General features: G+C 43.3%; 1 protein-coding gene across 2 annotated transcripts in view; it reads right to left on the bottom strand.

Annotated features, from left to right (window-relative positions):
- Positions 1–26,836, bottom strand: part of LOC110522681 (inositol 1,4,5-trisphosphate receptor type 2) — a 160,699-nt gene that overhangs the window by 103,217 nt on the left and 30,646 nt on the right. Inside the window, exons 8-28 of one of the 2 annotated variants that reach the window (XM_036977399.1) lie at positions 21,634–21,780; positions 21,127–21,222; positions 19,192–19,236; positions 16,463–16,614; positions 16,239–16,338; positions 15,860–16,020; positions 11,334–11,475; positions 10,567–10,725; positions 10,038–10,210; positions 9,648–9,767; positions 9,133–9,318; positions 8,241–8,492; positions 7,734–7,881; positions 7,314–7,461; positions 6,415–6,611; positions 5,498–5,621; positions 5,184–5,241; positions 2,524–2,689; positions 2,266–2,433; positions 2,038–2,127; positions 98–223 (exon numbers count right to left, since the gene is read on the bottom strand). In XM_036977399.1, the coding sequence (XP_036833294.1) occupies positions 98–223; positions 2,038–2,127; positions 2,266–2,433; positions 2,524–2,689; positions 5,184–5,241; positions 5,498–5,621; positions 6,415–6,611; positions 7,314–7,461; positions 7,734–7,881; positions 8,241–8,492; positions 9,133–9,318; positions 9,648–9,767; positions 10,038–10,210; positions 10,567–10,725; positions 11,334–11,475; positions 15,860–16,020; positions 16,239–16,338; positions 16,463–16,614; positions 19,192–19,236; positions 21,127–21,222; positions 21,634–21,780 (2,958 nt within the window). Of the gene's footprint in view, positions 1–97; positions 224–2,037; positions 2,128–2,265; positions 2,434–2,523; positions 2,690–5,183; positions 5,242–5,497; positions 5,622–6,414; positions 6,612–7,313; positions 7,462–7,733; positions 7,882–8,240; positions 8,493–9,132; positions 9,319–9,647; positions 9,768–10,037; positions 10,211–10,566; positions 10,726–11,333; positions 11,476–15,859; positions 16,021–16,238; positions 16,339–16,462; positions 16,615–19,182; positions 19,237–21,126; positions 21,223–21,633; positions 21,781–26,836 lie in introns of both variants that reach the window. The other variant, XM_036977393.1, reaches the window with a different exon arrangement.

Consider the following 26,836-nt stretch of genomic DNA (forward strand, 5'->3'; position numbering starts at 1 on the left):
CTGAAGCATTTATTTTAAGCCCAAATGGACTGGGCGCCTATGTGTGTTTGACACTTACTGTAATGACTGAAATCTCTAAATGTGATGACGTGCTCACCTTCTCATAAGGTATCTGGAGCAGGTCCAGCACCACAGAGTGAGCCCCCATGTTCTTCAGCAGCCTCTGCTGCTGCACACAACTCTTCTTACTGGGGTAACACAGCTTACTGAGCCGCAGCAGGATCTACAGACCACACATACACACAGATCAGACAAACACATACAGCACATTCAGAAAGTATTCAGACCACTTTTTTCACTTAATTACGTTAAAGCCTTATTCTAAAATTGATTAAATTGTTTTTCCCCCCTCTCATCAATCTACAAACAATACCCCATAACGGCAAAGCAAAAAGTTTTTTTTAGAAATGTTTGCTCATAAAAAATACAAATGAAATATCACATTTGGAAAAGTATTCAGACCCTTTACTCAATACTTTGTTGAAGCACCTTTAGCAGCGATTACAGCCTCAAGTCTTCTTGGGTATGATGCTACAAACTTGGCACACCTGTATTTGGGGAGTTTCTCACATTCTTCTCTGCAGATTCTCTCAAGCTGTCAGGTTGGATGGGAAGCGTCGCTGCACAGCATCTTTCAGGTCTCTCCGGAGATGTTCGATCGGGTTCAAGTCCAGGCTCTGGCTGGGCCACTCAAGGACTTTCAGAGACTTGTCCCGAAGCCACTCCTGCATTGTCTTGGCTGTGTGCTTAGGGTTGTTGTCCTGCTGGAAGGTGAACCTTTTCCCCAGTCTGTGGTCCTGAACACTCTGGAGCACATTTGTGTCAATGATCTCTCTGTACTTTTCTCTGTTCATCTTTACCTCGATCCTGACTAGACTCCCAGTCCCTATAGCTGAAAAACATCCCCACAGAATGATTCTGCCACCACCATGCTTCACCGTAAGAATGGTTCCATGTTTCCTCCAGAAGTGACACTTGGCATTCAGGCCAAAGAGTTCAATGTTGGTTTCATCAGACTAGAGAATTTGGTTTCTCATGGTCTGAGAGTCCTTTAGGTGCCTTTTACTGAGGAGTGGCTTCTGTCTGGCCACTCTACCATAAAGGCCTGATTGGTGGAGTTCTGCAGAGATGGTTGTCCTTCTGGAAGGTTCTCCCATCTCCACAGAGGAACTCCCTGATCCAATGCCCTCCTCAACCGGTTGCCCAGTTTGGCTGGGCGGCCAATTCTCGGAGTCTTGGTGGTTCCAAACTTCTTCCATTTAAGAATAATGGAGGCCACGGTGTTCTGGAAGGACCATATACTGCAGACATTTTTGGTACCCTTTCCCAGATCTGTGTATCGACACAATCCTGTCTCGGAGCTCTATGGACAATTCCTTCGACCTCATGGCTTGGTTTTTGCGCAGACAAGCACTGTCAACTGTGGGACATGATATAGACAGGTGTGTGCCTTTCCAAATCATGTCCAATCAAGTTGAAGAAACATCTCAAGGTTAATCAAATGGAAACAGGATGCACCTGAGCTCAAATGAGTCTCATAGCAAAGGGTCTGAATACTTATGTAAATGTTTTTTATTTTTAATACATTTGCAACAAAGTTATTATTTTTTTTTTACTGTTTTTCCCTTTGCCATTATGGGGTATTGTGTGTAGATCCATTTTAGAATAAGGCTGTAACATAATTTGGAAAAAGTCAAGGGGTCTGAATACTTTCCGAATGCACTGTACATGCATTTAATGGCTACATAGCAATAAGTCTAAACTACACTTTTTCAGCTGCTTTAATTTAATGTTACTGAAGCTCATTCAATTCAATGTTATTGTATCCCTTCAGGAGCATTTGATAAAGGCAAGGCAGGTTACAAGGCAGGCAAGTCCAGCTCATGTTGGCCACACATTGGCCAGTGATGTGAGGTCTGTAAATTGTTAGTGTGCAATCAATAACCCCAGGGTCATGATGTATTTTCAGACTGCACTGACTAATTGATTACACTGCCAATACCACACACACTATAAGGGGACAGAATGGCAGCCCACCTCTTTGACGATGTTGTAGTTGTTAGCTTTGTTGCTGTCTATATGAGGCTTCACATCCCCATCCTGTACTGGACTCAGGATGCCCGCCTCCTGTCATTCACACAACACAAAAATATTTGGAAGTTAGGATTCAGCCCTCCCTTAGCCATAAGTGCTGTGTAGCCTATAGGGGGCATACTATACTGTACGATAGTGTACTATAGTATACTGTAAAGTATAGTGTTGTACCTCCATGGTCTGCTCCTTGACCTGGCTGTCTCCTATGTCCTCACTGCCGTAGCCTCCACTCTTCTCCACCCACAGTTCAGACTTCTCCACCGCCAGCCTGAGCTGGTCCAGGTTAGTCTTGATCTGCTTGTAGTTCTCCACATCCTGCTCCGAAACCAGCAACTGCACCTGCAGGAGACCACAGGAACACACAGTGAAATCAGACACACATAAAAACAGATCAGGCGCACACTCATGAACCACCAACTGTGCCTTTACCTGTTTGAAGGCCTGTAGGACCTCGGCTCTCTGGCTGAAGTGTTTGAACATGAGCTGCAGCGAGCCGGACACCAGCGGGGTGTAGTCCTGCATGATGAGATGGATCAGTACCCTCAGGAAGGTCCTGCCTCCCTCGTCATCCAGCTCCACAGCACTACACTCTGAACTAGAAGCACCAGAAGCAGGGTTAGAGAGAAAAATTGTTAGACACGGCACGACACACTGAATTGGAAGCACCAGACTCAGGGTTAAAATAAATTATAATTTTTAATTTTTCAAACGGGTGTAGATTTAACATGAAATAATTGCATACGAGCCCTTCCCAATCAAGCAGAGTAAAAAGAAAATGTGAATATAACAATTAGGAATACAAAACAGGGGTATAAGGTAATTGAGGTATATATTTACATGAAGGCAGGGTAAGGTTAGTACAGTTGAAGTCCGAAGTTCACATAGATTTAGATTGGAGTCATTACAACTAATTTTTCAACCACTCCACAAGTTTCATGTTAACAAACTAAAGTTTTGACAAGTCGGTTAGGACATCTACTTTATGCATGACACAAGTCATTTTTACAACAATTGTTTACAGACAGATTATTTCACTTATAATTCACTGTATCAAAATTCCAGTGGGTCAGAAGTTCACATTCACTAAGTTGACTGTGCCTTTAAACAGCTTGGAAAATTCCAGAAAATTATATCATGGCTTTAGAAGCTTCTGATAGGCTAATTGACATCATTTGAGTCAATTGAGGTCTATCTGTGGATGTATTTCAAGGCCTGCCTTCAAACTCAGTGCCTCTTTGCTTGACATCATGGGAAAATCAAAAGAAATCTGCCAAAAATTGTAGACCTCCACAAGTCTGGTTCATCATTGGGAGCAATTTCCAAATGCCTGAAGGTACCACATTCATCTGTACAAACAATAGTACGCAAGTATAAACACCATGGGACCACGCAGCCATCATATCGCTCAGGAAGGTAGACGTGTTCTGTCTCCTAGAGATGAACGTTCTTTGGTGCGAAAAGTGCAAATCAATCCCAGAACAGCAAAGGACCTTGTGAAGATGCTGGAGGAAGGTACAAAACTATATCCAGAGTAAAACGAGTCCTATATCGACATAACCTGAAAGGCCGCTCAGCAAGGAAGAAACTGTCATAAAAAAAGCAAGACTACGGTTTGCAACTGCACACGGGGACAAAGAATACTTTATGGAGAAATGTCCTCTGGTCTGATGAAACAAAAATAGAACTGTTTGGCCATAATGACCATCGTTATGTTTGGAGAAAAAAGGGGAAGGCCTGCAAGCCAAAGAACATCATCCCAAACATGAAGCACGGGGGTGGCAGCATCATTTTTTGGGGGTGCTTTGCTGCAGGAGGGACTGGTGCACTTCACAAAATAGATGGCTTCATGAGAAAGGAAAATTATGTGGATATATTGAAGCAACGTCTCAAGACATAAGTCAGGAAGTTAAAGCTTGGTCGCAAATGGGTCTTCCAGATGGACAATGACCGCAAGCAAACTTCCAAAGTTGTGGCAAAATGGCTTAAGGACAACAAAGTCAAGGTATTGGAGTGGCCATCACAAAGCCCTGATCTCAATCCTACAGAAAAATTGTGGGCAGAACTGAAAAAGCGTGTGCGAGCAAGGAGACCTTCAAACCTGACTCAGTTACACCAGCTCTGTCAGCAGGAATGGGCCAAATTCACCCAACTTATTATGGGAAGCTTGTGGAAGGCTACCTGAAACGTTTGACCCAAGTTAATCAATTTAAAGGCAATGCTCCAAATACTAATTGAGTGTATGTAAACTTCTGACCCACTGGGAGTGTGATGAAAGTGCTCTCCCCTCTTTCTCTTGTAGTCCATGATCAGCTCCTTGGTATTTCTGACATTGAGGGAGAGATTGTTGTCCCGGTACCACACGGGCCAAATCTCTGACCTTCTCCCTGTAGGCATTCTCATCACCGTCAGTGATCAGGCCTACCACCGTCGTGTTGTCAGTAAACTTGATGGTGTTGGAGTCGTATGTGGCCACGCAGTCATGGTTGAACAGGGAGTACACACACCCCTGAGAGGCCCCCATGTTGAGGGTCAGCGTAGCAGAGGTGCTGTTGCCTACCCTTACCACCGGGGGCCGTCCCGTCAGGAAGTCCAGGATCCAGTTGCAGAGGGAGGGGTTCAGTCCCAGGGTCTCCAGCTTGGTGATGAGCTTGGAGGGGACTATGGTGTTGGACACTGACCTGTAGACTATGAACAACATCCTCACTAGTTATTTCCCCTCCTGTCCAGGTGGGAGAGGGCAGTGTGAAATGCAATTGAGATTGCGTCATCTGTGGACGGTATGCGAATTGGAGTGAGTCCAGGGTGCCTGAGATAATGTTACTGATGTGTGTTATGGGAAGCCTTCCAAAGCACTTCATAATTACAGATGCGAGTGCAACAAGGCAATAGTCATTTAGGCAGGCTACCTTGGAGTTCTTGTTACAGACACAGCACAATGTTCTGAACTGGAGGCATACACAGGGTTCTAGACAGACACTGGGACACAGACATATAGGCACACACACACACACACACACCACCTTTCTCTGAACTAAAACCATAGTGCACCCTTTTTCTCACACACGTATGTAGTCCAACAGTTGATTTACCTTCCAGCAAACATTGTCTCTGCTTTGGCTGCAATCTCATCAATGTCTGGATCTGAAACTGTACAAAATATTGTGAATCACTGAACCCAATTGTAGAAAGTCCAATTACAAAAAGTAATTGGTGCCTGTGACAGCACAGCGCAAACAATTGATTACAACAGCAATCAACAAACCAGCAGGATTCCCCTCAGATATTAACTGAAACACTCAAGATTCCCCCAACCTGGTCCTAATTTGAGCATAGGAGTTGGCAAGACAGTACAAAAAGATCTGAGACCACGCCAAGATGTCCCTATGTAATGATAGAGCTTTACCTGACATGGAGGGAAATTCAGACAATGACATAGAGCTGTCCGGTAGATTACTGTCCCCAAACTCTTTCTTATAGATGGACAACAGGTAGGTGATCCTATAGTCCAGTCGCACACTCAGAATAAACTGATGGGAGAACAAGATGGAAGCAGATCAAAGGATCACCATGTTAAATACCTAAATGTACACAAAGCTAAAATAGTGAAATCAGAGACCTTGAACAGTGTTTACCAACTGTTTGTTATTGCGTTTTCACACATGATATACATCAGGTGTAGATAGGCAACTAGATTCAGCCGCAGGATGATTTTTGTCGAAGCGGATGGTCGGGGGCAGGAACAAAATTATAATCATTTGTACACTGCAAATTGAACACAACTAAGCCCAATAACAAATTGTATTTGAAAATAATAATTTCATACTTTGATTGTACTGAGTCACGATCACGTCTCTTTTTTTATTCGTGGAAATACTTGGGAACAGACTTCTTAAATTAAACTCATTTTCAGCTGAATTCCTGGAGATTTTTTCCTGGAGATCTTTTTACTAAAAACTTGTGGGGCAAAATTTTAAAAAAAATCACTTGTGGGACGGTTTTGGTTCGCCTGTTGCCGACCCCGGTACACACCGTCCAACCAAATGCTTACTTGCAGGTTCCTTCTCAACAATGTAACAACAATAAGAAATAATACAAGTACAAAGTAAATGGTCCGGTAGAATAGAAAACATTTTAGCATGTGTATAATAAAAGGCACAGTTTATAGTACATTATTGTACCAAAAGTATACAATCAATCACTTCCCCTCAAGAATTTAAAATGGATTGGAGACCGGTATAGAGGATTTGACCACAGCCAGCCTCAAGCCACAACAGTTACAGGTAACTGGCCCTCCAGACCACATGGTGGAGCTCCACTCACTTGTAAAATCTCAATGATTTTGAGCTTGGTGTCCATGACCATGACATCCTCGTTGTCTGTCAGACAGAGTGGTTGTTTTCTGTCCTGAATGGACGGGGGCGTGTTCGGGAGGTGGTGAGGCTGGATGTGCCCTCGACTCAGCACCATCTGAGTCATCATCTCTCCCACACCGTGGATGGTACGAAACACGTTGTTCCCTGGAAGACAGTGAGACAGACTGAAAAAGACAGGGACTACATTGCAACATTTTCTGTTGTGTCCTAATGAACACGATCCAGGACATACAAGCTCTTTAGACAACAGTAGCTTTAACAAAGAGATAGGGATCAGAACACATGTCTCTTAAAGTTGTTTCTGATTGTGATCTGGACACTGTCATCTACAATGAACAAAAATATTAACGCAACAGTGTTGATCCCGTTTCCTGAGCTGAAAAAAAAAAGAACACAATAATTTGACATTTTCCAAAATCAAAAAAAGCTTACTTCCCCTGAGAAGTATTTTTTCTGTGATAAAGCCCTTTTGTGGGGGAAAACTCATTCTGATTGCCTGGGCCTGGTTGCCAAGTGAGTGGGCATATGCCCTCCAAGGCCCACCCATAGCTGCACCACTGCCCAGTCATGTGAAATCCGTAGATTAGGGCCTAATGAATTTATTTAAATTGACTGTTGTCCTTCTTTGAACTCTAACTCTGTAAAATCTTTGAAATTGTTGCATGTTGCATATATATTTTTGTTTTGTATACTCATATCTACTCATGTACCATTTCATCTATCTATCTATCTATATTGCATTATTCAATATGAAATGTGCATGCTTAATAAATAAATACATTGTTTTGTGATTTAATGAAATGTTTTGATCCGTTATTTAATTAATACATTTTCTGTGTGACTGACCTGCCTCTGGGCTCTTGCTGAGCTCGGCCATGTCGTTAAGCGGGTGCTGGACAAAGTCCAGGATGGCCAGCAGGGTGCGTGTGAGACGCAGCAGCTCACTGAAGCTGTAGAAGCCAAAATAAACCAGGTTACGGGCCAGGTGCACCACCTACAAGACAGGAGAGGAGAGGGGCGTGGATTTCCCCCCACAGAGGCCAGAGTTAGACACAACTTGAACATCAGAAAGTAATCATGTCCATTACCATCTTTGGTCACCACTGGGTGGGGTGGGAGATCGACTGTTCTAAGAGTTGTATTATTGTGTCTTTGCGAAAATACAACAAAAAGAAAGTAAACATGTCTACATCCATAGTTTGGATTACAACCAATCACATGCACCCTGCTGGCCATCCACACAAATAATTATGTACTTTCTTTTACCTCCAGAGTCAATTCATTCTTCTCTTCGTCTCCAAAGGGAAAGGGCTGGCTGACCACGTCTTTGAGGTATTCCTCTACAAACTCCATGGTGGGGGCAAACTTCCTCTTCATCTCCTCTCTGGAGGTGTCAGTGAACTCGTACTCATACCTTGGGCGACAGTTATAGAGTATAGTTACTGTATAGCGTAGAAACTCCAGTCTTTACATGAGAAACGAATGAACAGAGAAATGAACTTGTTTAAAACTGTGAAAGAGAGCTTCAGCCTAGAACATGACTGCCATGATTCTGTAGAGAAAAGAAAGTGCTGTCGCTACCTAGACGCATTAAAGAAATGTAGCAAACCGAAGATGCAATCCACCTGCGATGATTCTCTACCCAGAGGTCATTTTCTTTCAGGTGGTGTGCCAGTTACAGATCCGTTATTGCCAAATCCTCAGATCCCAAAGCCACACATCAAAGCACCCCCCCCCCCCCCACCAGCCACGCCACACCCCCCACACACTCACTCGTGGATGGTGATCTTGGAGGGGATCTCGGTCCAGAGGCGGGCGTAGCGCACGGCCACCACTGCCTCCTGGGGCTCGCGGTCCACGTGCATGTGCAGCATGAGGCGGCAGAAGGAGGCGCGCAGGTTGTAGGGCAGGCATTCGTCAAACATGCAGCGCAGGATCAGGTCCACGGGCAGCTGGCTGGACACCTGGTTGATGGCCAGGTACTGGCGGTCCAGACACATCTTGGCAAACAGGTTGAGCTGGTATCTGGAAGGTGGATGGGGAAGATGGATAGGAAATACATGGAGAAGAGGTGTCATAGAAATGTAGAAGAAATAGCACCTGCACACTCATAAAGCCCCATAGAAATATGCCATGCTGTAGTATAGGGATCATCAACTAGATTCAGCAGCGGGCCTATTTTTTCTAGAGTGGATTGTCAAGTGGCCGGAACATAAATCACAAATAATTGTCCACAAAAAGCTGAAACAGATTGACTAAAACAATCCTTTCAAACCTTGCTTACATTTGTTTTACGATCACATCTGTCTACTATGCGTGGGAATATTTTGGAAAAGATTTCCAAAAATATAAATCACTTGGAGCTGATTTGCTGGTCCAACAATTAAAACATTTTTATTTTCTCAGAGAACGTGGGAGGCCAAATTAATTAAACCCGGGCTCGCCAGTTGGTGAACCCTGACAGTAAACTTGTGTCAATCAATGGAAAGAAAAAAGTTATTTATTCACAAAGTAGGAGCTGAAAACACACACTCAAATGGTTGACACAGTGTAGATTAAAGGACCATGAATACTTGATACATAAAAAAATTGGAGAACCAATGTTTCAGCACTAAGTGTCTAATAAAGATTACCAGAATGCCCTGCTGCAGTAGCTGTCTAGTACCTGTAGTAGGTGATGACGTCGTTGTCCAGCTTGTGGTTGCCCTTTGCATCCTGGGCCAGGTGGCGGATGGACTTGCCGTGTGGCTCCTTGTGGCTGTCAATCCAGTAGAGCCACACCTCCTCGTCCTCCTCGGTGTCCTCCTGCAGCATGGACGACTGCAAGGTAGTCTCCATGCTGGGGATGAGCCTGGGGGGGCAAAGGGGGAGAGGGGTGGAAGTTGGCCAGAGGAGAAGAGCATTCGGATACATAGTGCCTACTACTATACTGTAGTGTATTTGAACTGTGTACAATTCTGCATACACCAGCTAACTGATATTCACCCAAGCTGTATTTTAATATAGATGTACCAGCATAATGGAATGTGAATTAGTGTACAACAGAGTCATGCCCAACGTCAGCGCTGCCCCATTGCACGGTAAAAAGACAAGTAACAGTCCCCAATCTGAGAAGCTGATTCTAAACAGACTGTGCACTACAGTGTTAGGTAGAGAGCACAGGATGTGTGCGAGACTCACTTGGTCTGGATGAGGATCTCAGCGTTGGCGGGGTTCAGAATGAATTTACAGATGAGCTCCTGTGTCACTGGGATGGCCGTCTTATTGGACACGCACAGGTCTGACAGGTAGTCCAGAAATCTGATAGGAAGACAGAGGACAACCAAACTCAATGGACTTAATCTGCTGAAAGACTATGAACCCAGTAGAGTGGCTTTAAAAAATCTCACAACCACAGGCAACACAAACATACAGTATTAGACTTTTATTTTTTTTGCACATTGTGCATTATAGCCCCAGTTTGTATATCTAACTCAAACATTGGGATCATTGTGGATAAAATGTGTGTGTGTGTGTCATATGCATATTATAATGTGTGTTATGTATTGTACATCCCTCCTCTGCCCTGACCTGGGCTCTCGGTTGCGACGCAGCAGATTGACGAAGGTCTCGATCTCCTTGGCTGTGATGTGTTTCTCCAGCAGCTTGCGGTTGTTGTGGAGCAGGGCAGTGATGGTGTCCTCCGCCAGGATTTCATAACCGATCTGAGACTGCATGATGGAGAACTTCTTGGCTATGTACTCCTGGAGGGCAGAATGAGACCAATCGATACCATCACAGGAAAACATACGTTCTAGAAGGATAGCAGAGTGAAGAACATAGCAATGGAACTGCTAGAATGGGAAAGCCCCTCAGACCACAACAATTTGACTTCACTCTCATGGGTATCCTCTAAATGACAGACATGGTAGTCTCTCTCTACATGAACCAAAACAACAATGGATTTTCATCTCTCACATTCATGTGACTGAATTAACTAATGAGGAGATGTGAGATTCGCTAAAACACGTCGCTATACTAGTATGGTACTACAGTCACTGAAGTTATTGACCAAGTAAGGTAGGTTTTGAGGTCAACTACAGTAGGGAGGACTACTAGCCTGGTTCTTGCGGTAGTCCTGTTGGGAGTGGCGCAACACTCGGTAGCATAGCCGCAGCATGTACTTAAAGGGAGCGTAGCGCTGGTCCCCCAAGTCCTCCAGCTTCAGCATGGGACCCTCCCCCTGGTCTGTGAACGGGGCCTTCAGAATACCAAAAATCTGGAGACAGAGACATTTCAGAGGTTACAAGATTATGACATGATAACTTGCTGATGCCAAAGAAAACGCACTTCAAAAGGAGATGTTGTTGATGTTGTCCGCATCCTCCCTAATCCCAATAATGACCACTGCCAGCATCATTAGCGCTAACAATGCTATTAGCGGGCCTTTGGCATAATGGACTGGAGTTATTGCTCCCTTGAATTTCTGCTATCAGATGGACCGCTTACTCCCTGCACTCTAATCCCCATAAGTCACAGTGTAATGATCATGAGGGAAGAGACAGTGAAATTCACCTTCCTCTAGCTATGCGTGCCTGTCTGCTTCTGCGCTAGCCTATATGTCTGTGACATCAAAAGAAATATGCACAGTTGTTGTTAACTCTAACAGCTGTTGAAGATGTAAATATGAAACGGCAATGAAGAAAAAGTGATAAAGGTCTGCATGCATCGCTGTCATCATTACCCAATATATTTGTTAAGACAACGACAAACGGCACAGAAACTGGCCAAAGCAGAAGCAAGACCAAAGCTAGAGGATACATGTTCAGGTGATATTCTGGGAGTGTGTGTGTGTGTGTGAGAGAGAGAGAGTATGACTGAGCTGACCTGGGCTAGAATGTTCTGTTCCCTCATTAGTTTCTGCCTCTCTCTGTTCGGGTTGGAGATGACCACAGACAGTACGTCCTGACCGTTGTTGGGGACCTCGCACACAAAGAAGATCAGGTCCTCCAACAGCTTGGTCACAAACCTGGGAAACACGGGCCCGCAAAAGAGCATTGTTACACTTGCTTCAGCAGTCTGAAATAGAGGTCGACCGATTATGATTTTTCAACCGATTATTGGAGGACCAAAAAAGCCAATACATCGGCCAATTTTTATTTATTTATTTGACAATAATGACAATTACAACAATACTGAATGAACAGTTATTTTAACTTAATATACAGTGGGGCAAAAAAGTACTTAGTCAGCCACCAATTGTGCAAGTTCTCCCACTTTAAAAGATGAGAGAGGCCTGTAATTTTCATCATAGGTACACCAACTATGACGGACAAAATGAGAAAAAAAATTCCAGATAATCACATTGTAGGATTTTTTATGAATTTATTTGCAAATTATGGTGGAAAATAAGTATTTGGTCAACTACAAACAAGCAATATTTCTGGCTCTCACAGACCTGTAACTTCTTCTTTAAGAGGCTCCTCTGTCCTCCACTCGTTACCTGTATTAATGCACCTGTTTGAACTTGTTATCAGTATAAAAGACACCTGTCCACAACCTCAAACAGTCACACTCCAAACTCCACAATGGCCAAGACCAAAGAGATCTCAAAGGACACCAGAAACAAAATTGTAGACCTGCACCAGGCTGGGAAGACTGAATCTGCAATAAGTAAGCAGCTTGGTTTGAAGAAATCAACTGTGGGAACAATTATTAGGAAATGGAAGACATACAAGACCACTGATAATCTCCCTCGATCTGGGGCTCCACGCAAGATCTCACCCCGTTGGGTCAAAATGATCACAAGAACGGTGAGCAAAAATTCCAGAACCAAACGGGGGTACCTAGTGAATGACCTGCAGAGAGAGCTGGGACCAAAGTCACAAAGCCTATCATCAGTAACACACTACGCTGCCAGGGACTCAAATCCTGCAGTGCCAGACGTGTCCCCCTGCTTAAGCCAGTACATGTCAAGGCCAGTCTGAAGTTTGCTAGAGAGCATTTGGATGATCCAGAAGAAGATTGGGAGAATGTCATATGGTCAGATGAAACCAAAATATAACTTTTTTGGTAAAAACTCAACTCGTCGTGTTTGGAGGACAAAGAATGCTGAGTTGCATCCAAAGAACACCATACCTACTGTGAAGCATGGGGGTGGAAACATCATGCTTTGGGGCTGTTTTTCTGCAAAGGGACCAGGACGACTGATCCGTGTAAAGGAAAGAATGAATGGGGCCATGTATCGTGAGATTTTGAGTGAAAACCTCCTTCCATCAGCAAGGGCATTGAAGATGAAACGTGGCTGGGTCTTTCAGCATGACAATGATCCCAAACACACCGCCCGGGCAACGAAGGAGTGGCTTCGTAAGAAGCATTTCAAGGTCCTGGAGTGGCCTAGCCAGTCTCCAGATCTCAAGCCCATAGAAAATCTTTGGAGGGAGTTGAAAGTCCGTGTTGCCCAGCAACAGCCCCAAAACATCACTGCTCTAGAGGAGATCTGCATGGAGGAATGGGCCAAAATACCAGCAACAGTGTGTGAAAACCTTGTGAAGACTTACAGAAAACGTTTGACCTCTGTCATTGCCAACAAAGGGTATATAACAAAGTATTGAGATAAACTTTTGTTATTGACCAAATACTTATTTCCACCATAATTTGCAAATAAATTCATTAAAAATCCTACAATGTGATTTTCTGGATTTTTTTTCTCATTTTGTCTGTCATAGTTGAAGTGTACCTATGATGAAAATTACAGGCCTCTCTCATCTTTTTAAGTGGGAGAACTTGCACAATTGGTGGCTGACTAAATACTTTTTTGCCCTACTGTAATACATCAATAAAATCAATTTAGCCTCATGTAAATAATGAAACATGTTCAATTTGGTTCAAATAATGCAAAAACAAAGTGTTGGAGAAAAAAGTAAAAGTGCAACATGTGCTATGTAAGAAAGCTAACGTTTTAGTTCCTTGCTCAGAACATGAGAACATATGAAAGCTGGTGGTTCCTTTTAACATGAGTCTTCAATATTCCCAGGTAAGAAGTTTTAGGTTGTAGTTATTATAGGAATTATAGGATTATTTCCCTCTATACCATTTGTATTTCATTAACCTTTGACTATTGGATCTTATTGGCACTTTAGTATTGCCAGTGTAACTGTATAGCTTCCGTCCCTCTCCTCGCTCCTCCCTGGGCTCGAACCAGGAACACAACAACAACAGCCACCATCGAAGCAGCATTACCCATGCAGAGCAAGGGAAACAAACACAGGCTCAGAGCGAGTGACGTTTGAAATGCTATTAGCACGTGCTAACTAGCTAGCCATTTCACTTCGGTTACACCAGCCTCATCTCGGGAGTTGATAGGCTTGAAGTCATAAACAGCGCAATGCTTGACGCACAACGAAGAGCTGCTGGAAAAACGCAGGAAAGTGCTGTTTGAATGAATGCTTACGCACCTGCTTCATCCTACCACCGCTCAGTTAGATACTTAGATGCTTGTATGCTCAGTCAGATTATATGCAACGCAGGACACGCTAGATAATATCTAGTAATATCATTAACCATGTGTAGTTAACTAGTGATTATGATTGATTGTTTTTATAAGATAAGTTTAATGCTAGCTAGCAACTTACCTTGGCTTACTGCATTCGCGTAACAGGCAGTCTCCTTGTGGAGTGCAACGAGAGAGAGAGAGGCAGGTCGTTATATTGCGTTGGACTAGTTAACTGTAAGGTTGCAAGATTAGATCCCCCGAGCTGACAAGGTGAAAATCTGTCGTTCTGCCCCTGAGCAAGGCAGTTAAGCCACCGTTTCTAGGCCGTCATTGAAAATAAGAATGTGTTTTAACTCACTTGCCTAGTTAAATAAAGGTATAATTATTAATATTATTTTTTTAATCGGCGCCCAAAATTACCAATTGTTATGAAATCGGCCCTAATTAATCATCCATTCCGATTAATCGGTCGACCTCTAGTCTGAAAGTATGTTTTATGGTAGTTGGAGAAGAACATTGGTGGATGTGACAGTAGTACACAGAACACCTTGTCTGTCAGAGAGCCATGGTTGTTGCGGACATAGAACAGCCACAGGGAATGAGGAAATTAATAAACCTGATTGGTTTGTTAAGAATACTTAGTAATCCAAATACACAGCGTAAGTAACCCTTTTGGATGTGTCACTAGGGGGCATACTGTCCCTCCTAAACTGACTGAAGGCCTATCACGTGTTGTCCTCAGGAGCTATTTTCAATTACATTGCTCTGTCTAAAAAACGTTGCTAGCAGTCAAATCCTTGTTTCTCATTCCACATTTTCTTCACTCTCAGATTCTGTCACTCAGATTCTGCTCTGTCTGAAAGAAAGGAAGTAGATGATCCAAAGTTCCTCCCCTCCGACCTCCAATGCGCTTTAAGGCGATTGGCGTAAACAATAAAAGAGGAAGCGGGGATTTGACGGCTAGAAACATTTTCAGACACAGCCAGGATGTCTTGGTTGTGTCAGCAGGACTGTACTTAGCTCTATATAGGATGACGCACATTCAATCATGGATGTCCTATAAGGCTACAATGTGGAGCCTAACTTTTCTCCGAACCGGCACCTGCAGTATAACTCGGCTGGGGAAGACAGTGGCAGGCTTCGCCGAAGAGCGTATTTCAAGCTGTCTACCACAGCTGAGTTATAGGTGCCGGTTTGGAGAAAAGTTAGGCTCAGATGGTTTCTTTACAGATATTCACACATTATACAATCCGGATGGACGGACAAGGAGATACGGATTATAGATATGCCTTCAGTGAGAGGATTTTCAGGAAACAAGTAGCCCCTAAAAAAATGTAACCAGTTATTTACCAGGCTCTGCATTGTAGCCTTCTAGGACACCCATGCACTGAAGCACAGCATCCTACATAGAGCTAGACTGTTCTGCACCTCCTATTGTTGTGAGCAGCATCCTACATAGAACTAGACTGTTCTGCACCTCCTATTGTTGTGAGCAGAGCCCTATATAGAGCTAGACTGTTCTGCACCTCCTATTGTTGTGAGCAGCATCCTATATAGAGCTAGATTGTTCTGCACCTCCCATTGTTGTGAGCAGAGCCCTATATAGAGCTAGATTGTTCTGCACCTCCTATTGTTGTGAGCAGAGCCCTATATAGAGCTAGACTGTTCTGCACCTTCTATTGTTGTGAGCAGCATCCTATATAGAGCTAGATTGTTCTGCACCTCCTATTGTTGTGAGCAGAGCCCTATATAGAGCTAGATTGTTCTGCACCTCCTATTGTTGTGAGCAGAGCCCTATATAGAGCTAGACTGTTCTGCACCTCCTATCGTTCTGAGCAGAGCCCTATATAGAGCTAGACTGTTCTGTACCTCCTATCATTCTGAGCAGCATCCTATATAGAGCTAAACTGTTCTGTACCTCCTATCGTTCTGAGCAATGTTGCCACACTGCAGCTGCCTCACGGTCGACTCCAGGACCTTGTTGGCATCGTTAGCAAAGTCCAGGTCTCGGACCTCAGACAGGGGAACAGAGACAATGGCAAATGCCTCCTTGTCCTCCTTCGTACGGCAAGTGCCAATCTGTGGGTAGAGGGCATTCATTATCAGCCTATAGACTCAACCACAATCCTTCCAAACCCCACAACAAACACGATTTTTAATAGTTACTTACAGTGGGGAAAGGGGGGGGGGGGGGGGGGGGGGGGGGGGGGGGTTGTGACTACATTTGATAAGTGAGTTTTGATGCACAAAAAAGCAACAATCGTGGAACTGAAACAGCAGGGAGGGTAATGTGAGACCTTGAGCATGACGGGGCGCTCCTCCTCAGTGTCGATGGGAAAGTTGGTGCTAGTCACCCAGGTGTTGGTACACAGGTGCCTCAGCCGTACGTAAGAGTTCCTGTTGGGAAAGCAAAATAGTGTTGAAAGTTTATTAGGCTGTAATTGAAATCTCTTCCAAGAGTCCTTTAAAAGTGTTCCAAGAGTTTTTGATATCTTAAGTGTGTTTCAGGGGTCAGTCTGACCTGGGCACTAGACAGTCAGCCCTCTGCAGCGTGGTGGCGTCCAGCTCAAACAGAGAGGCGATGTCGTTGCCATGGGGCACAGACACCAGGGTGTAGGCTATCTTCTCTGCAGCCTGACGCTTCCTCTGGGAGTACACTGTATCCATCTCCGTCTGCAGATAGCACAGACACACAAAAGGAGGTGGATACCAAAGTTCTTACGACTAGCATTCTCAATGCTAATATCAACAAGCCTGTGCCACAGATCTACAGCAATGTAGAAAAAAACAAACAATGGCGGCTTAGGGAATAACAATGAGACAGTGCATGAGGTTTGGACTGCACTGTGTGGATGCTGCAGACAGATAATAGGACAGCACAGAGAGTTAACCGCTGCAGCGCGCTCCGCATGTCAATGGGAAGTAGCTCCACTGAACCCCCCCCCCCCGTGCCTCCGCACCTCTCCTTCCTTCTGGTGACTCACTCCATCCAGCAGCATATAACAGCAGAGCAGAGCAGACAGCACGTCTGTCTCCCCTCCCTCACCGGGCACCCCCACACCCAGACGTTATGTAAGTAGCCCCCTGAGTGTCTGAGCCAACACGTCTGTGTGTGTGTGTGTTGCTGCTTGCGGAGGCAGAATACCAATGCAGAAGGTGCAGACAAAAAGTGCAGAAAAAAGCTGTCTGGGAATAAATGTGGTACACTGTATCTGTGTGTGTGTGTGTGTGTGCGCAAGTGAAAGTGAGTGACCGAGTGAGTGAGAAAAGGTCTAGAGAGAGAAGAGAGAGAGAGAGTTTGGATGCAAGCAGAAGCATCTGTTCTTGCTGGTGAGTGTGAGAGAGGATTGTGTAATAGGACTTGGAGGTGGTGTGAGAGAACAAGGTGGCCCAGTGTTTGACAGGCAGAATCCCTCTTCCAATGGAGAGAAACGCACACGCAAAGTCGCTCTCTTAGCAGAAACACACTGTTTGTAGAGGATTCACAGGTCCCTAAGCTTTTGATCTACCCTTTATGCAGTACTGTTTGTATTATCTTATCACGGATTGCATTCAATTTTCTGGGAGAGACCATTGTCATGTGTTGTTCAACTGCTCAAACAAAGCTATTGAATGACCTTCATTTATCATTAAGTAAACATCACACATAGCAGAATACTCAGATACAGCGCATTCGGAAGGTATTCAGACCCTTCACTTTTAGCATTATTACATTACATTCTAAAAATTTGATAAAAATCTGCACACAATAGCCCATAATCACAGAGCAAAAACAGGTATTCAGACCATTTACTCTGTACTTTGTTGAAGCACCTTTGGCAGCGATTACAGCCTTGAGTCTGCTTTGGTATGACGCCACAAGCTTGGCACACCTGTATTTGGGGAGTTTCTCCCATTGTTCTCTGCAGATCCTCTCAAGCTCTGTCAGGTTGGACAGGGAGTGTTGCTGCACAGCAATTTCCAGGTCTCTACAGAGATGTTTGATCAGGTTCAAGTCCAGGCTCTGGCAGGGTCACTCAAGGACATTCAGAGACTTGTCCCGAAGCCACTCCTGCGTTGTCTTGGCTGTGTGCTTAGGGTTGTTGTCCTGTTGGAAGGTGAACCTTTTCCCCAGTCTGAAGTCCAGAGCACTATGGAGCAGGTTTTCATCAAGGATCTTTCTGTACTTCACTCCGTTCATATTTCCCTTGATCCTGACAAGTCTCCCAAACCCTGCTGCTGAAAAACATCCCCTCAGCATGATGCTGCGACCACCATGCTTCACCGTAGGGATGGTATTGGCCAGGTGATGAGCAGTGCCTGTTTTCCTCCAGACGTGACGCTTGGCATTCAGGCCAAAGAGTTCAATCTTGGTTTTATCAGACCAGAGAATTTGTTTCTCATTGTCTGAGAGTCCTATAGATGCCTTTTGGTAAACTCCAAGCAGGCTGTCATGTGCCTTTTACTGAGGAGTGGCTTCCGTCTGGGTACTCCACCATAAAGGCCTCAATTGTGGAGTGCTGCAGAGATGGTTGTCCTTCTGGAGCTCTTTCAGAGTGACCATCTTGGTCACCTTGACAAAGGACCTTCTCCCCCAATTGCCCAGTTTGGCCGGGCGGCCATCTCTAGGAAGAGTCTTGGTGGTTCCAAACTTCTTCCATTTAAAGAATGATGGAGGTCACTGTGTTCTTGGGGACCTTCAATGCTGCAGACATTTTTTGGTACTCTTCCCCAGATCTGTGCCTCAACACAATCCTGTCTCGGAGCTCTACAGACAATTCCTTTGACTTCATAGCTTGGTTTTTGCTCTGACATGCGCTGTCAACTGTGGGACTTTATATAGACAGGAGGGTGTCATTCCAAATAAAGTCCAATCAATTGAATTTACCACAGGTGGACTCCAATCAAGTTGAAGAAACATCTCAAGGATTATCAATGGAAACAGGATGCTCCTGAGATCAATTTCAAGTATGATATCAAAGGTTCTGAATACTTACGTAAATATTTAATACATTTGCAACATTTCCTAAAACCTGTTTTTAGTTCGTCATTATGGGGTACTGTGTGTAGATGGATGAGAAAAAAAACATATTTAATCAATTTTAGAGCAAGGCTGTAAAGTAACAAAATGTGAAAAAAGATCAAGGGGTCTGAATACTTTCCGATTGCACGGTATACCATTTTGTTAAAATCAGTGGACCTGAGGTCCAGACTAAGGTCCATCAGACAGGACTATGAAAACATGAATAGTGTATCACTGACCTGACTCACCTCTGCTTTAGAATCCAAACTCTCATCCCGGAAATCAGGATTCATCTATAGGAAGAGAAGGATTTCAGACCCACACACAGCACACCATTGACTGACAAACTATTCTACAATAACATATTGTTGATTGTGACTAAGTTGACCTATTTGATCAACTTTATTATAGCCTTGGGGAAATTCTTATTGCAGTGCTGCACCTGTACAACACAATACAGGACACTGCAGAGAGAGGAGGACCATAACAATGGGAACACCGCCATCAACAGCACGTCTGGAACCTCAACATCTGCTCACCTCTCACTACTAGCCTTATCCCAGACATATAATGAGACTAAACAGTCGGTAACAAGAGGCCTAGCCAAATCACAACTCCTCTGATTACATTTTTCATGCCACACATGAGTACATCAGTAGAGCACACAAAGTACACACAGTATTCAGAAAGAGTCTGATATAAGAGAGTAGAAGTGCTGATATAGGATCAGTGTTTACTTTCAGATCACAAGGAATAAGATCAGCACCCTCAAAGCCAGGCCACTGAGAGGACTGACATACAGAGACAGCAGTCTAGACAGAGAGTTGCATTGTGGTGTGTCGGCATCTCTCAGTTCCATGTGAGGTAGGCATTATAAACCAGTAGGGACAGGATGTTAACCCGAGTTGTTAACACCCATACACTGGCAATCAGTCAAGTCAGAAAAAATGATCTAATAAGGGTTGGGTAGTGTCAGTCATTTGAATAATTCCACGTATTTAGTCAAATATCTTGTGATAAGGAAAGCAATGTACATGTGATAAGGAAAGTAATGTACGTGAACAACACCCTGTAATACCGATGAGTCATTCATTTCTAGTCTTTAAAATGATCGGTATTCAAATTCAACCACTGACCGAACAGCAAAGTCAAAACACACTGAATAGACAACACAGCTGAACTAATACTGCAAGACATTTAAACAAAAACGATAACCGTCTGACTGTCAATTGTGTGTGTGTGTGTGTGTGTGTGTGTGTGTGTGTGTGTGTGTGTGTGTGTGTGTGTGTGTGTGTGTGTGTGTGTGTGTGTGTGTGTGTAGGCTTGGGCAGTATACCTTATACCGGAAAATTTGGAAATAGCCACGGGATGGCTTGTCAATACCATCAAAACTATTTCTTTCAAGGTTTTTTTAAAATAAATTGTAATATTTGTAGCTACTTTGAAATGAAATACCTACAGTGAACTTGTGCAATACATTGAGATAAAAAAATATTGCCTTGTTAATTTCACCTGTCACATAATTTTGCATTCTGAAGCATACAGGTAGTCAGTCCGCAGTCAAGTGATGTTTACAAACATACAACAACGAGAGACCGGATCCTTGTGAGTCACTCACTGTCGTGCAGCACGCGTCAGGTGATCTAGTTACGGTACAGAATTCACAACTAAATGTTTGCCAGGTAGATATCTTATAACTATTAAGTTAAAATGTCTAAAATGTATTAAACGCTCTACAGTTGCACATTTGGCTTGATAATTTAGTAGCTAGTTAGCCATGTAGCCAAGTGGTTAGCTTCTTCCAAAATCAAACTTTGCTTGGTAACAGCAGAGAATCGCTTCCTGGATCTAGCCTTACTGTCTAATATTTGTATCGAGCGTGCAGCAAACTGTGAGTAGCAGTTTTGAGTTAATTGTATAACTTTATGAGCTGGGATGTCTGTCCTGCAAATCGTTCAGGTCAGACTGTATAAACAATTTCGCAATGAGTTCTCTATGGAATTTGAGATGTACTTGTTAGTACTGCTAACCTTCGGATTACAGAGGCTCAGTGGGGTTTGAAAAAAATAAAACGACCCTAGTGTTCAGGATGGCACAAGGTTGGCATGAAGGTGACAGCCTGGAAACCGCCTAAGCCTGTGCGTGCATGTGTGCGAGTGAGCGAAGAGAAATGAACAGCCTACCTCTGCAGCCAGGTAGCTCCCAGTGGCCAGGTGTTTGAAGCGAAACAGGCTGTTCCACTGGCCAGCACCCCCTCTGCAGGGGTCGTAGTGCACAACCTACAATGGAGAAACACATTTTTTTTTAAATGCACAAATCATACCAGAAAGATCCCACAAAGCCACTCACAATGTCCCTTACGGTCATCACTAGTCAGCCAATTCATAACACTATGATGTAGGACTTAATGTATTTGTTCACAAGGTAGATACTCATTTCAAATCTTAAAATAGGTGTTTCTACTTGTCAAACCATATCAAGAGCTAAATTCAGAGCAGACAAAGTACTTCTTGCTCCGTCTCAATTCCATGTCCTAAGTATGCACTTGTTCAAATGTCTTTGTTGATTAAAAAAAAAAAAAAATGGTGTAAGAAATATGGTGGAAACTCCCTCTAACCCACACATGTGTGGGGAGGCGGGCACTTTTGGAGAAATGGAAGGCAATCATTGCGATGCGAACAGTAGGGTACCTCTATTTCCCAGAGTGCTTTGGAGCTGGTGGCGGAGGTGGCAGACTGTCGCAGGGTGGTCCTGAGGAAGATGTGCTGCTGATTCCTGTACTCGTCACATGTCAGGAACTTCTCCTGCTCGGCGTGGAACAGACGCACCACATCACCCTGACCAATAGAGAGATGACAACATGGTTTAGCTGTTTGGGATAAGAAACTGAAAGGAAACACTTCGATTAAATGAACACTTTATTTGTGTGAGTTCTTATAAACTGAGAATTTTTTTTAATAAATGACGCTATAACAACATTTCTTCTCTTTCTTTAGGGGGCAGATAAGATTTAATATTGCAGATAAATTGATGGAAGGTTCAATCTCATTTCTAATCCGTTAAATAAATAACACACACACACACACACACACACACACAGTTGAAGTCAGAAGTTCACATACACCTTAGCCAAATACATTTAAACTCAGTTTTTCACAATTCCTGACATTTAATCCTTGTAAAAATTCCCTGTTTTCCAAGCTTTAACTTCCTGACTGACGTCTTGAGATGTTGCTTCAATATATTCACATTCTTTTCCTTTCTCATGATGCCTTCTATTTTGTGAAGTGCACCAGCTCCTCCTTCAGCAAAGCACTCCCACAACATGATGCTGCCACATCCATGCTTCACGGTTGAGACGGTGTTCTTCGGCTTGCAAGCCTCCCCCTTTTTCCTCCAAACATAACGATGGTCATTATGGCCAAACAGTTCCATTTTTGTGTCATCAGACCAGAGGACATTTCTCCAAAAAAGTACGATCTTTGTCCCCATGTACAGTTGCAAACGGTAGTGTGGCTTTTTTATGGCAGTTGTAGAGCAGTGGCTTCTTTCTTGCTGAGCGGCCTTTCAGGTTATGTCGATATAGGACTTGTTTTACTGTGGATATAGATACTTTTGTACCCGTTTCCTCCAGCATCTTCACAAGGTTGCTGTTGTTCTGGGATTGATTTGCACTTTTCGCACCAAAGTACATTCATCTCTAGGAGACAGAACATGTCACCTTCCTGAGTGGTATGAGGTATGTGGTACCTTCAGGCTTTTGGAAATTGCTCCTAAAGATGAACCAGACTTGTGGAGGTCTACAATTTTTTTTATGAGGTCTTGGCTAATGTATTTAGATTTTTCCATGAAACACATCCACAAGTACACTTCCAATTGACTCAAATGATATCAATTAGCCTATCAGAAGCTTCTAAAGTCATTTTCTGGAATTTTCCAAGCTGTTGAAAGGCACAGTCAACTTAGTGAATGTAAACTTCTGATCCACTGGAATTGTTATACAGTGAATTGTAAGTGAAATAAACTGTATGTAAACAATTGTTAGAAAAATGACTTGTGTCATGCACAAAGTAGATATCCTAACCGACTATAGTTGGTTAACAAGAAATTTGTGGAGTGGTTGAAAAACGAGTTTTAATGACTCCAACCTAAGTCGAAGTTGGAAGTATACATAAACTGTACACACACTATCATTCAAAAGTTTTTGGTCAACGAGAAACGTCCTTGTCTTTTTTAAACAAAAACAAATGTTGTTGTCCATTAAAATAACATTAAATTGATCGAAAATACAGTGTAGACATTGTTAATGTTGTAAATGAGACTATTGTAGCTGGAAACGGCAGATTTTTATGGAACGTCTACATAGGCGTACAGAGGCTCATTATCAGCAACCATCACTCCTGTGTTCCAATGGCACATTGTGTTATCTTATCCAAGTTTATAATTTTATAAGGCTAATTTATCATTAGAAAACCCTTTTGCAATTATGTTAGCACAGCTGAAAACTGTTCTGATTACAGAAGCAATAAAACTGGCCTTCTGTAGACTAGTTGAGTATCTGGAGCATCAGCATTTGTGGCTTTGATTACAGGCTCAAAATGGCCAGAAACAAAACACCAGTCTCAACGTCAACAGTGAAGAGGCGACTCCGGGATGCTGGCCTTCTAGGCAGAGTTCCTCTGTCCAGTGTCTGTGTTCCTTTGCCAATCTTCATCTTTTCTTTTTATTGGCCAGTCTGATATGGCTTTTTCTTTGCAACTCTGCCTAGAAGTCCAGCATCCCGGAGTAGCCTCTTCACTGTTGACGTTGAGACTGGTGTTTTGCAGGTACTATTTAATGAAGCAGACAGTTGAGGACTTGTAAAGCTTCTGTTTCTCAAACTAGACACTCTAATGTACTTGTCCTCTTGCTCAGTTGTGCACCGGGGCCTCAGACTCCTGCTTCTATTCTGGTTAGGGCCAGTTTGTGCTGTTCTGTGAAGGGAGTAGTACACATCGTTGTACGAGATCTTCAGTTTCTTGGAAATTTCTCGCATGGAATAGTCTTCATTTCTCAGAACAAAAACAGACCGACAAGTTTCAGAAGAAAGGTTTTTGTTTCTGGCCATTTTGAGCATGTAATGGAACCCACAAATGCTGATGCTCCAGATACTCAACTAGTCTAAAGACGGTCAGTTTTATTGCTTCTTTAAATCAGCACAACAGTTTTCACCTGTGCTAACAATTTCAAAAGGGTTTTCTAATGATCAATTAGACTTAAAATGATAAACTTGGATAAGATAACACAACGTGCCATTGGAACACAGGAGTGATGGTTGCTGATAAATGTAGATATTCCATTTTAAAAAATCTTCAATTTCCAGCCACAATAGTCATTTACAACATTAATAATGTCTATACTGTATTTCTGATCAATTTTATGTTATTTTAATGGACAAAAAAAGGTGCTTTTCTTTAAAAAACTAGGACATTTCTAGGTAACCCTAAACTTTTGAAAGGTAGTGTATATTTAAAACATCCCGCTCTCTTAATTTCCATAATTAACCAATAATATTAGTAATAATGTAGGCAGTTCATGCAAAGGATTGTTACCTCTAATCAGGATTGCCATTACAAAAACCTATTTTTTGGCAAGCAATTATTATTTTAGCAAATAATTACTGTGATTCATCCTATATTTTCCCGAACATCTTTACTCCCTAGCAACAGTTGTTGGACACACACACACACACACTATCCCTTTTCCCCACAAACAACCATAAACTCAGATCATCAGCTCCCCATCTCTGAGACCAACTCAAGAAAATACTTGATTTGCATATACTGCATATACAGTTCTAGCTGTTTGAGAAGACATGCAGAGCTAAAACAGGGAGATTTGATTAACCATTGCCAAGTACTAGGTGAAGGAGATCAGATACACCCCCTTCCCCTGAAACACACATGCTGGTCCCCCGCTGTGACCATCTTCCCCAAGCATCTCTGTGCAGTCAGACCTTTGATTATTTTGTGCCACCAGGGCCACAATAATATGCCCCCTCTCTGATTGTCAGAGTGTGACACCCTCCCCATGGGTTACTGCAGCTAGTGTTGCCAGCAGTGCCACTACCTGGGTGGGGGCACCCCACCGGAATCCCCACCGGCTAGGTATAAGGTCGTCAAGGTTCCCATTAGCAGCTTTGAGAATTTCCTTGTACATTATGCTCTCCCATCAGGGGGCTTTGGCTTTGTAAGACAGGAACTTGGGGGGGGGGGGGGGGGAGATGCTGCTTTAGTAGGTCTGACCGCATTCATCTTTCTGATTTGGCTGCATACAGGCTACTTACAGTAGGCCCATAAAACATATAAGGACTCCTTAGTGTATGAGTCGCTCATGTGGGTGCCTAGGGTATAGGGTTGGAGACCGTTCCATCATGATAGGGCAATAAATAAATATAGTTATTTTAAAATGTATATCCCATATCTGCACAAAATTAAACGCTCTCACAACCCCTGCTCACAAACACACCTGGGCTCTGGGATTTGCAACCATCATCCTTTTTCACTCGCTAAACTCCACACTTTTCCTAACACAAAAACTCACCCCACCTTCCATCACAATACATCCACAGCACATACTTCGGGAAGTATTCAGACCACTTGAATTTTCCACATTGTTACGTTACAGCCTTATTCTAAAATGTATTAAATGTATTGTTTTCCTCGTCAATCTACGCTCAATACCCCATAATGACAAAGCAAAAACATGTTTAGACATTTTTGCTAATTATTCCCCCCCCACCCCCATAAAAATATATCACATTTACATACAGTATAATCCACCATAATTTGCAAATAAATTCATAAAAAAATTCTACAATGTGATATTCTGGATTTTTTTTCTTCTCATTTTGTCTGTCATAGTTGAAGTGTTCCTATGATGAAAATTACAGGCCTCTCATATTTTTAAGTGGGAGAACTTGCACACTTGGTGGCTGACTAAATACTTTTTTGCCCCACTGTAGGTATTCAGACCCTTTACTCAGTACTTTGTTAAATCACATTTGGCGCGATTTCAGCCGAGTCTTCTTGAGTATGACACTACAAGCTTGGCACACCTGTATTTGGGGAGTTTCTCTCATTAATCTCTGCAGATCCTCTCAAGCTCTGGTCAGGCTGGATGTTAGATCGAGTTCAAGTCCGGGCAATGGCTGGGCCACTCAAGGGCATTCAGAGACTTGTCCCAAAGCCACTTAGCTGTGTGCTTAGGGTCGTTGTCCTGTTGGAAGGTGAACATTGGCCACAGTCTAAGGTCCTGAGTGCTCTGGATGAGGTTTTCTTTAAGGATCTCTCTGTACTTTGCCCCGTTCATCTTTGCTTCTATCCTGACTAGTCTCCCAGTCCCTGCCGGTGAAAAACATCACCACAGCATGATGCTGCCACCACCATGCTTCACCGTAGGGATGGTGCCAGGTTTCCTCCAGACGTGACGCTTGGCATTCAGGCCAATGAGTTCAATCTTGGTTTTATCAGACCAGTGAATCTTGTTTCTCATGGCATGAGAGTCCTTTAGGTGCCTTTTTGGCAAACTCCAAGCGGGCTGTCTTGTGCCTTTTACTGAGGAGTGGATTCCCTCTGGCCACTCTACCATAAAGGCCTGATTGGTAGAGTGTTGCAGAGATGGTTGTCCTTCTGGAAGGTTCTCCCATCTCCACAGAGGAACTCTAGAGCTCTGTCAGAGTGATTGTTGGGATCTTGGTCACATCCCTATCCAAGGCCCTTCTACCCCAATTGCTCAGTTTGGCCGGGCGGCCAGCTCTAGGAAGAGTTTTGGTGGTTCCAAACTTCTTCCATTTAATAAGAATGATGGACTCAATCAATGATGGACCTTCAATGCTGGAGACATTTTTTGGTA

This window comes from Oncorhynchus mykiss, chromosome 1 (genome assembly GCF_013265735.2).
Source record: "Oncorhynchus mykiss isolate Arlee chromosome 1, USDA_OmykA_1.1, whole genome shotgun sequence".
In the NCBI taxonomy this organism is placed as follows: domain Eukaryota; kingdom Metazoa; phylum Chordata; class Actinopteri; order Salmoniformes; family Salmonidae; genus Oncorhynchus; species Oncorhynchus mykiss.